At 46.2% G+C, this 11,574-nt stretch overlaps 2 protein-coding genes across 2 annotated transcripts; both read left to right on the top strand.

The window, feature by feature from the left end:
* The first annotated feature begins 359 nt into the window (after window positions 1–359).
* LOC127345428 (uncharacterized) lies at window positions 360–5,166 on the top strand. The gene is made up of 16 exons (XM_051371902.2): window positions 360–649; window positions 731–930; window positions 1,013–1,095; window positions 1,208–1,315; window positions 1,634–1,760; window positions 1,857–1,915; window positions 2,010–2,075; window positions 2,720–2,787; window positions 2,876–2,972; window positions 3,064–3,132; window positions 3,677–3,775; window positions 4,199–4,339; window positions 4,437–4,466; window positions 4,545–4,607; window positions 4,692–4,769; window positions 4,864–5,166. Exons 1-16 carry the CDS (start codon window positions 534–536, stop codon window positions 4,912–4,914), a joined length of 1,455 nt encoding a protein of 484 aa, XP_051227862.1. The 5' UTR covers window positions 360–533; the 3' UTR covers window positions 4,915–5,166.
* Window positions 5,167–6,151: 985 nt separating this feature from the next.
* LOC127340264 (uncharacterized) lies at window positions 6,152–7,474 on the top strand. The gene has a single exon (XM_051366034.1). It carries the CDS (start codon window positions 6,152–6,154, stop codon window positions 7,472–7,474), a length of 1,323 nt encoding a protein of 440 aa, XP_051221994.1.
* The last annotated feature ends 4,100 nt before the right edge of the window (window positions 7,475–11,574 follow it).

Here is an 11,574-nt window from a genome sequence, read left to right as displayed (position 1 = left end):
AGGAGACACCAGGCAAATATTAAGGGAGAAACGAAGAGAAATATCAGGTTAATCCTTACAATTACAACGGTGATGGATTGGAGACCATGCAGATGAAGGGCCTCCAGAGAAACCGATGGACACCTCGTGTCACACGTTGTGTACCATCAAAAGGACATCTCCACCATGTGAAAAAAAGGACATGTCACAAAACCCTCACAAAATGTTCTGGAAAAAGCGAGTACTTGAACTTCGGTGGGCTGGCTCAGATCGCAGGAAAGAGAAAAAGTAGAGAACACGGCACCGCTACGCATGGCCTGGCCCAACAGAAGCCCATCAACCGCCCGCGAGCCAGACTAAAACCCTTGTCCTCCACCTCTCTCCCCAATCCTTCTCCACCGCCCCTCGCTCGCGCCACCAGCCTCGCCGCCGGCCTCTTCTCCACCCTACCCCGTTCCCCCAGCCACCGGACCGCGACCTCTCCGCCCGGCCGCTCTTCCCCGTCAATACGCCAAGAAACCTCCTCCTCAGCGTTCTCTGTCGGCGCGGCGGAGATGATCACGGCGATATCCTGGGTGCCGAGGGGCGCCGCCAGGACCGTCCCCATCGAGGCGGAGCCGCCCACGCAGGAGGAGATCGAGGAGGCCAAGAAGAGCATCGCCCTCGGAAGGTAGTCACCCTCGCTCGCTTCCCCACCGCGTTCCGCCCTGTTGCAGGTGACAGACGAATAACCTTGTGATCTTGCTCGCAGAGCCGGGGGCGACGCCGACGACGCCGAAGGGGACGAAGACGACGGAGACATGGAGCTCGACGACGAGGATGAGGTCGACGAGGTCGCGCAGGCCAGGGCCGCAGCCAAGGCGCTCGGGAAGAGCGGTTCAGCTGCCGTTGGCGACATCTCCGATGGGCTCGCGGAGCTCAACATGGACGCCTACGACGAGGAGGAGGACGGTAAGTGCCCGTGCTGCTCTGGCCCCATCTTAAACCGCGTCTTGGCTGAGACTGATAACTGTAACTCGTATCTCTATCTTAGAGCTTGAGGTTTTCAGCACCGGGCTGGGGGACTTGTACTACAAAGACAACGAGGATGACCCTTATATCATCAAGAAAAACGATGTGAGCATGCTTTCTCTTGCTGTGAAGGAGATATGTTTTTTTTTTGTTGTTGTTGTTCGTGGTATTGGTTATCACATTGGAAGTGAATGAGACCCCTTCTGTGCCTTATTAGGACGATGATGAAGATGATGACGATTCGGAGATTGAAGACATGACTATCAAGCCTACTGATATTGTGCTTGTTTGTGCACATAACGAGGATGAATTCAATTCTCTTCAGGCAAGTGTCGATTTACATGTCTTGCTGCATTTGCTAGTGCAGTGGTTCCTTTTTGCCATCTCTTCTTTAACAATAATGCAAATAGCAAACCTTTACATTGAGCAACTGAATTCTTGTCATAATGCTGGCTGTGCCGAGTAAATTTCTATTCACAGATTGATGCATTCGATCATACAGAATATACTTAATTCACATTAGTTTCCGTGTTCTTCTTACTCTGCCTTGCCTTTCTTTGCTGGGCATCACTAGCTCATGCTGTATGTGTTTGTGGTTATGTTGCATGCAAGGTATGACTGGTGGCCTTATTGTATATTATAGGTAAGTATAGTGGAAGAGCTGGAGGACGGGGATCCTAATATGTTTGTGCACCATGAGGTCCCTCTCTCAGACTTCCCGCTCTGCACGGAATGGATGGATTTCAACCGCGAGAATGGTGACGAGAAAGGTAAAACTGTGGTGCCACGTGGGTTTTGACAAGTATAAGAGTGCCAATTTATTTCTGCAATCTTGTTGCTTTCTCATCATCCTTTTCTTATTGCAGGGAATTTCATTGCTGTCGGCACCATGAGTGCCATAATTGAAATATGGAACTTGGATATTGTAATGTTCGCAAAAACATGCCACACAACCATGAATTGTTTTTGCTTCAAAGATATTTATGTATTGTTTGCTGGATGTTGATGTTTTTCAACAGGTTGATGAGGTCGAACCACATGCTGTGCTAGGAGCACTTTCCAAAAAGCAGATTAAGGGGAAAAAGGTATGCTACTAATATTGCATTGTTGAGCTACTTCGAAATTTTGATTGCTTCTCATGAGATAATTTCCTGGTTAGGCTAGACTTCATAAACACTCACTTCCTTGTTGTAAAGCCTTACTCGACATACCCAACGTTCTCTCAATTTGTGATGTTTTTTTTCCTCTTTGACTTCCTTGGCAACCTCAATAGTTATCATCTGAAACATCTGCAATCTGGTCTCGTAGTTGGTAATGTAACTGTAGGTCTGTGTCCTAACATTGTGCCCGCCTGTTGCCTGTGCAGCTTACTGTTTTATATGTCTGGTTGACATCCAGACTAACTCCACATGAACATAATGCACATGAAACGAGGTTGAATTGTTCATAGCCTAAGTCTATTACGCTCAAGTTCTAGTAGGTTCAGTAAGTTAATGTGCAGATTGGGTTGCATTTTGGCTATTAAATTGATGATACTAGTTTTGATATGAATGCAACAGTGTGGTGTTGGTGCAAAATGGTACTGATTGGATAAGGGTACAAGTGCAATGTACATAACTAGAACAAATGTCATTACTATGTTATGATATTATGACACATATTTGCCTCTGCGCGGGCCTTCCTTCCTTGATATTTTAGTTACACTGTCTGTGCCACATGTCATGTGCAGCCAAGGTACAAGAAGCGTAATAGCCATAAAAATTCTGTGCTTGGTCTTGCATGGAATGCAGTGGTGAGGTGTGTTTTGATTTTAACTCAAGTGATCGCATCAGTCCCTCTCCTTTCACTTATTGGACCAATGCTGATGGCTCCTTACGAATTTCAGGAATGTTCTGGCTAGTTCAAGTGCAGACAAAACTATTAGACTTTGGGATTTAAGTACTGGCCAATGTGCAGTTACACTGCAACATCATGATGGCAAGGCAAGGATCCACTTCTTGCTTCTGTAATATATATCATTCCGAAATATTATGATGGTGTATCAAGTTAATTTTCCCTCCGTCCCATATGTAGGTGCAATCAGTTGCCTGGAGGTCACCTGAAGTTCTTCTCAGTGGATCTTTTGATAAATCGATTATCATGGTAATAAATATTATTTGTCATTATGTTAATTTTTTCCTGAAATATTTGCTGCTGCTCATTACGTATTCTGGTTGTTGGCCAGACTGTAAGCAGCATGCTGATTTCTAGCATGTCAGCAATTGATAATTTCACTTGCTTTGTGTAGCCAATAATTAAAGGTGGTCACACTAATTATGCAACATATTGCTTATTACCTTCTCCTTTTGGTTCCGGGAGTTCATTTTGAAAGCCTTAGTTCACTAATTATGTAATATTTGCTTCACACCGTTCCCTTTTGGTTCTGGAAGGTTATCTGGAAAGCTCTAGTTTCTCTTCTTGTGCGGTGAAGATCCAGTTCAATGTTAATGTGTCATTCCTGATGAACAGTCTGTTGGGTCACTATAGATGTTTCGAGATGCAGTTCAGTGTTAATTTGTTATATTCTTATGAATATTATGAGACACAGACCAGTTTTAATTTGAAATTCTTGTTCAAGAGGCTGTTGCATTATTGTAAATATTTTCTACATCAACTGTACTTATTATTTGATACTAACATTTTACAGAGTGATATGAGAGATAATGGACAAACTTATCATAAATGGGCTGTTGAAGCAGACGTAGAAAGCTTAGTTTGTGATCCACACAATGAACACTCCTTTCTGGTAAGTGATCTTGTTTTTTGACATATACTAAATCCTGCTTGTCTGCCCTGTATAGAGCATATTGGGAATTGCTGATTAATAGCAGCAGCCTTTTGCTAAACATTTATTGAAGTTTCTGTTCGGAGACAGTATGATCGAAACCCAGATGAATATCTAGTTCTCTAATATGAAAGCAACATGTTTTGACTAGAACTAAGAACTATGGATGGACTCGGTCATCTCTCAACTGCAAAACTATAGTGGATCCTACCTACAGTTATAATCTAAGACTATAATGAATAGTAAATGCAGTTGCACAGTTCTGAATTTAGTTTCTGGTCCATGTGTTCACTCGATGCCTACCCCAACTTGCTTGGGACAAAGGTTTTTTATTGTTGTGTTGTTTACTCAATGTTATAGTGACATGGCAGCTGTGTCTTGCAGGTTAGTCTTGATAATGGGATGGTTCAAGCATTTGATACACGGACAGCTTCATCAAATTCAAATTCTGGGCAGCCCACGTTTACTCTGCATGCACACAATAAGGCTGCATCTGCCATATCCTTCTGCCCATCTAAGCCCAATGTATGTTTCAATCTGTATACCAGTGTGCTAAAAGTAAAGGAGGCATGCGGCCACCTGAAATTGAATTACTGATGATATCTTGCCTTTTCTTCTGCAGTTCATTGCAACAGGTGGAACCGATAAAATGGTGCGAACTTTGCATTGATGAAGTTATTAACACTTCCAATAGTAAACCAACCTGTCGCTAACATGTCTTTAAACGCAGGTGAAACTCTGGGATATATCGAACAACCAGCCTTCGTGCGTCGCTTCGCTGAATGCTAAACTTGTATGTGCTCGAGTGAATTCCTTCTTCATCATACAGAAGGATTTACATAAATTATGTTGCTAACCCACTCTCTTGCTGTTTCAGGGAGCTGTATTTACGGTATCGTTTTGCAACGACAGCCCCTTCTTGTTAGCATGTGGAGGATCAAAAGGAAAATTAAAGGTAAGCACAATGCACATATGTGTATAGTCTGTCCAAACTTGGACGCCAATGTCCATGCATTACTCTTCCATTGACACTACTGCACGTTTGGCAGGTGTGGAATACACTGTCGGAACCAGCGGTGGCTAATAAATTTGGCAAGTAGACATACGAAAATGGATCACCTTTCTGAAGACTCAAGAGACTTGGTGTCTATCAAAGTTACATGCTGTAGTTACATCTGGCTATGTGTGAGGATAGATAGATTTTCGCGTTACGGCAACAGTTTGGTGCACGAGGTGAATGTCCCAGTTTTGTTATGGGGCGAAATGGAAGGATTGGCTGTGCTATGTATTACTATCTGTTTTGACGTTTGTACAACTAATGACAGTTTAATAGATTTGCAGTTGAACTCCAATCTTATCAGGTATTTTGGACTCCATTTTGTTTGGACCTCGGGGAAGTTAGAACCCTAACCGTTTGTCTGTTAAAACAAAGAAGTGCGACCTTTATCAACACCCTAAAACCGAACTCGAAGGGACTGGGTGGCCGAACTTCATCCTAAAACCAAATTCATGTGTTGAGGTCGTCGAATACTAATCAGAGCACAATGTAGATAAAATACTCGTCCACTTTTGTGTGAAAGATACCCAGGGGACGATGTGCTCTTTTGCCCTGTAAACTAGATCAATCCTTTATCTTGTTTGCTCTTTTTTCTCTCTCACAGCTCACGTACGTGGAGTCCTTTTCGTGTCACAGTCGATGTGTCGATTTTGTGTGTTTCGGAAAACATTATCATCGGTGTTTGGGATATCTTTGAATTGAAGAAAAAAGCCTAACATATTCGTATATACACCGTGTAACACAAATGACATGTAAATGGATTTGTAATGGAACTCTGTCTGCTTATCACGCATTTTGGACGTTGTTTTGTTTGGACCTCGACAAACTTGTCTGTGGAACCAACCAAGAGGAATCCATGCTTTATCAGCACGCTAAAACCTAGTAACTCTATCTATAAAAAAAAACCTAGTAACTCATGTGCTGTTCAGTTAGCAAACTACTCGCTGAATGTGTTGATCGTAACTTTTCTTTACGGGCTAATCCAGCACAAGCACGTAGCTGAGCTGCGCATATGTAACGGCCGCGAGATCGCGACGACCTACACGATTATCTCTAAATCCCGTCGAAAGGATAAACATTATGAGCTGACCACGCAATGGCAGAGGGAGAAAAATCTGCATTCAGCATGAAATACGTAACAAATAAGTTGCGATCTAACAGGTCATGAAACAGATCGATCCCTTTCCACCAAAGACTCGCCATATTAAACGCCAAATCAAATTATTGATCGCCTCCTGTATACATCCCCTGCATCTCTCCTGATCGCAGCCGCTTCCGTCATGGGCCTGTGTCTCGGCAAGACTTCGCCCTGCCCGCGGCCGGACGTCACGCCCAAGATCGCCGGCGGCTGCCTCTGTCCCAGAGATCCCTCTACTTGGTCCTGGGCAGACCTCCCGCCGGAGATCACCGGCCTCGTCTTCTCCCGCCTCCCGTCACATGACGACCGCCTCAGCTTGGCCGCCGTCTGCCACGACTGGCGCCTCGCCACGCAACACCAGCGTGCCATGCTGCCGCCGGCGCTGCCTTATATCAACCTCGGCAACGGCGTCTGCCACGGCCTTGCCGATGGCAAGGCGCGCCGCTTTGCGACGTTCAGGGGCAGCTACACCGCCAGCGCCTCATTCGGCAGCTGGCTACTCTACGAACAGCGCGGGGGTTCCGGCCGATGCTTCCTCCGCGCTCCTAACTCCCCAGCCATCAAGGTTCCATGTCTCTACGCCCAGCGCGCATTACTAAGCGCGACCTCCTCCATTGCAGACACCGTGGACATGGGGGCGACCTCCTCCATTGCAGACACCCTGGACATGGGGACTGATGTGAAGATGGTCGTGTGCTCGTCCCGTCTCGTCGTCGCGATTTTCCGCCGCCATACATTCGGCGACATACTGCCTAGCTCTGGAGTCTTTAAATGCTCTAACATTGCTTGTTTCCGGCCGGCCCGGGCCCGGGCCTGGCAGCTGCGTCCGGCTACATGGTCACCTGTCTCGTCTTATGATAATCACCGCCGCACAAGCTATCTCTACATCGACATAGCCTTCTTCCAGGGGAAGATATTCGCTCTCACCACCTTGGAGGAGCTCTTCTGCTATGACTTTTTCGCCAATGACAGAGAGAACCAGCAGCGCATTGGTGATCGTCTCATCAAGCATGCAACAGAGCAGCGACCACCTCGGTCTGACAGCTCCTACCTGGTCGTTTCATCCGACAAGCAAAAGTTACTGATGGTGCGGTGGAACGGGATCTTCACTACTGATCATCAGCCGGCAATGGATCTGCGAGTGTTTGAGGCAGATTTTGATGAGGGCCAGTGGTCCGAAGTGAATGACTTGGCCGGCCAGGCCCTTTTCCTCAGCAGGAATTGCTCTAAGGCATTTCAAGCGGGCTCGTTGGAGCATTGTGACCTCGGCTTCCGAGGCGGAAACTGTGTGTTTGTTCTAGGCAACGAGTGGGCACAGTCATGGAGGCGCCCTGATGTCTGTGGTGATCAGACTTCCAGATATTTGGTGTATGACATGGTGAGCGGCGAAACTAGTTCAGTTACACTCGACGGAGCTCCCTGCATAGAACGTTTCAGGTCCGGATGGTTCTTCCCCGACGAGTGAAATTCTCTACCAAGATAAGGATGGATCAATTGATAGTAATTTATTCCTACCTGGTTTTTTTTCTCTACCAAGATTTTTTTCCTGAAATATTTGCTGCTACTCATTATGTATTCTGGTTGTTGGCCACACTGTAAGCGGCATGCTGATTCTAGAATGTCAGCAATTGATAATCTCACCGGCTTTGTGTGCCCAATATTTAAGGTGGTCATAATAATAATGCAACATAGTATTGCTTATTACCTTCTCCTTTGGTTCTGGGAGTTCATCTTGAATGCCTTAGTTTCACTAATTATGTAACATTTGCTTATTACCTCCCTCTTTTGGTTCTGGGGGTTCATCTGGAAAGCCTTAGTTTCTCTTCTCGTGTGGTGAAGATCTCCAGCTCAATGTTAATTTGTCATTTCCCAATATGAAAGCAACATGTTTTGACTAGATAATACTCACGCACTTGCACCATAAAACCAAACTCATGCTCTGTTCAGAGCACACAGTAGATAAATACTCACGCACTTTGAAAGATATTCAGGGGACGATGTTTATACCCTTATTTTCCACGTTCTAACGAACTACACTCGTATTATTATGTGGCAAGTACACATGTACATCAACGTGGCCATGCGTGCTCTTTTGCTCTGTAAACTAGATCAATCCTTTATTTCGTTTGCACTTTTTCTCTCACAGCTCTCACACGTTTAGTCCTTCTCCGTGTCACGTCGATGTCGTGCGGTTTGTGTGTGTTTCAGAAAACATTATCATCTGTGTTTCAGATTCTTTCAAGAAAGGCTACCGATCTGTATATACCACTGTTACCGGGAGGCTAATTCCGTGGCGGATAATTTAGCTAGATTTTCCTTTGATACAAAGAAATTTATTTTTTGGGACGGCGATCCCCCTAGTTTTATCACTTCAGATGTAATGAACGATGTATCCTTTTTTGTCGCCAAATAAAGTGCGCCTGGTTGGCTTTGGCTCATATTCTTGAAGGCTTTGGGGAAGTTACGGGGCTTGTTACTAACATGCACAAGAGCATTGCCGTGCCCATTCGCGCTCCGCCCTTGATCTTGATGATATTATGCAAGGCTTCCCTATTAGGCGCACCAACTTCCCAATCAAATACCTCAGCTTGCCTCTCTCGACTCGAGGCCTCAAGGGCGTCGATGTGCAGCCCCTTGTGGACAAAGTGGCTTCCAAGCTCGTCCCTTGGGAAGGCAAGACTATCGCCGCCGCCGGTTGGGACGGACAAACTATCGGGGGGGGGGGGGGGGGGGGGGCAATGCAAAGTTAATTGGAAAATTGTTTGTAGACCGAAGGAGAGAGGTGGTCTCGGCATCATCGACTTGGATAAATTTGCGAGAGCTTTGAGGCTTAGGTGGCCGTGGCTTGTTTGGAAAGATCTCTCTAAGGCGTTGATTGGTGCGGACCACCCTTGTGATGACGCGGATATGAATTTCTTCTATGCGGCTACCACCATAACCATCGGAGATGGGCGCATTGCGAGTTTTTGGCATGCTCCTTGGCTTGATGGTGTGAAGCCTAAGGACATTGCACCATCCATTTTCGCCATCTCTAAACGCAAGAACTTCACCGTCAATAAAGGGCTACACCATGATTTTTGGATTGATAAGATCGACACCGCCGGGGGCATCTCGACAAACAACATCTCCGAGTTTGTGGATCTATGGTCAAGGGTTCATGAGGTTCGCCTATCCGAGGGCACTACGGATGACATCAAATGGAAGTTCACTAACTCGGGTGTTTACACGGCCGCTGTAACATCCCAAATTTCAATGAGAAGAAGAAGAAGAATTCCAGAGATCCAAAATTTAGAACCAACAAAAACTTTTATTTGCATATAGTGCCATGCATAGGACTTGTGCATTTGAGTGTTATGCCATGATGATTGTTCTTGTGCTTATGTGATAAACCCTAAAACCCTAAAGTGATCCAATGAAGATCACCAACCAAATAAAATAGAAGAGAAAGAAATCAAATAAGAAAACCCTAAAAACCCTCACATATGGTTTATGCCATTTTTGCAAATCTTTACCCTAGACCATTTTGGTCTTCACCATTAGTTGTATTATGTTACTAAACACTTATTACAACTTTTGGACTCAAAGAAACACAAATCAAATCAAATTCAAACTCAAATTGGGATCACATATGATAATGGTCAAATCTGCCATTTATATTCTGGTCCCTACTTTGAGCCCTTGTATTTCAAGTTTTTTAAACTAAACTTTCCTAATTATTTGCATGTCATCCAAGAGCACATCAAGGTGAACAACTTTGGTAAAGACCACCATGCCAAAATCATCTTGTATCAAAAACTATGCTCATATAAAGTTGAGACTTTTTAACTTTTGCAACAATCTCACTTTGGGCAATTTTGCAATTCTTTGATTTTTAAAATTCCACCAACACACATGGTTGTCTCTGGTCATTTACAACTCAACCAAACCAACCACTTCTAATTTTTGCAACCATTTGAACTCAACCAAATTTTGCAAGAATTTGAATTGGGCAAATTTGGAACAAATCAAAAACACTATTGTGAATATTTTGGCCTAACCCTAAGCCACCACTCACCTCTACCCTGTCCCCTGATCCCTTCTACCTCTATTACACCAAATAGCAAGCCTAGAGGGGAGCCCCACATGCCAATCTCCAACCATGCCGGCCATGGACATGGTCACTCCCCTCTCCTCTCTTCTCTCAACACCAGCCTCGACCACCTTGCCTAACAGCCTCCCCTTGGTCCCCTGAGCACGCCATTATGTGCCGTTCGTCGAAAGGTGGACCACAACGCCCTAGCCAGCGCGCTCCCACGATGCACAGGTGCGACAGGAGCGGCATGGCCATGCCGTGCATGTCGGCCGACGCGCGCGCCACAGACACGCGCCGCCTCGCCAGGTCAAGCATGCCCTGGCCCCCTTTTCTTCACCACGCGCCTCGCCGTGCCACCAAGAACCCGTCAGACACGCGCAAGACGCAGACCCGTGCCCGCCGCCGCCGGAGACGACGAGCACATCCCGCTTCTGCCGCGCTACGCCCAGCGACCACCTGACCGCATCAGACGCCGCCCGACCAAGCTGTCCCCGCCCAGAAGACCGCCACGATGCTCTGCACAGTATGCCGCGAGCCTCTAGCTCGCTAGCTCGCCGGAACCGCCGCGCCATGGTCGACTTCCTCACTGCCCCACAACACCTCCACGCCTCTATAAATAGAGCGTTCCCTGGACGCCATTGAGCACACCATCTCACTCCCCACCCTTCACCGCTTCTCCTCGCACCATTAGCAAGACCAATCACCGCCGGAGTCGCCGGAATTGGAAGATCGGAGCCGCGGAAGCTCTGCGAACATCGCCGTCGATTCAGGCCGCCCCAAGCTCCACCACTGCTACAGGCTGCTTCACCGTCATCGACAACCTCGCCCTGAACCTCGCCGCCGACCGCCGGAGCCCTGGTTAGCCCTCCGACCCCCTAGGCTCGCCGCCAGACCCTCGGGTTCTCGCCGGAGAAGACGATGAGCGTGCGCCGTTGGATCTTCCTCTAATCCAACGTCGCACAGCTCGCGTACCGGTTCGGGTTTCAAATAGAGACTGACGGGTGGCCCCCACCTCATCAGACGGCCCGCGCGCACTGGATGCGTTGCTGGGCCAAGTTTCCCTGTTTCAAACCGTTTCGGCCCAACTCCATTTCCCGCCGGCCCTTTTAATTCAAATGTGAATTTCCAAATTCATTTGAATTTCAATACTGGCCCTGACTTTGAAATTCAATGGAATCTGTTTGGCTTGGCCAAATTTAGCAAATTTGACGTTGTTGGAAAACTACTGAAAAGATCTACAAGTTGCCACTGGTCTCACTGTGAGATCTGTTGTAGAAATAAAGTGACAAAAAGATTAAGTCAGGGACTTTTGCACATTCAAATAAATCTTAAAAATCAACCAAAAATGATATTTAGTTGATTCCAACTCTAATATCTCACATTTCACTTACACTAATTGTTTCTGCAAGAATATGGTGTGGTCACCTTGTATGATCATGCCCTAGTTTGAATAAAGGACTATATGGCTAGTTTATTTAAGTGATATTGTCCAA

The sequence above is a fragment of the Lolium perenne genome, chromosome 3, assembly GCF_019359855.2.
Source record: "Lolium perenne isolate Kyuss_39 chromosome 3, Kyuss_2.0, whole genome shotgun sequence".
NCBI lineage: Eukaryota > Viridiplantae > Streptophyta > Magnoliopsida > Poales > Poaceae > Lolium > Lolium perenne.
This window is presented reverse-complemented; position numbering and strand designations above follow the sequence as displayed.

Coding starts and splice junctions, on each gene's coding strand:
- LOC127340264 (XM_051366034.1), top strand. CDS start 6,152: ATGGGCCTGTGTCTCGGCAAGACTTCGCCCTGCCCGCGGCCGGACGTC.
- LOC127345428 (XM_051371902.2), top strand. CDS start 534: ATGATCACGGCGATATCCTGGGTGCCGAGGGGCGCCGCCAGGACCGTC. Junction 650..730: donor AAGAGCATCGCCCTCGGAAG/GTAGTCACCCTC, acceptor TCTTGCTCGCAG/AGCCGGGGGCGACGCCGACG. Junction 1,316..1,633: donor ATGAATTCAATTCTCTTCAG/GCAAGTGTCGAT, acceptor TGTATATTATAG/GTAAGTATAGTGGAAGAGCT.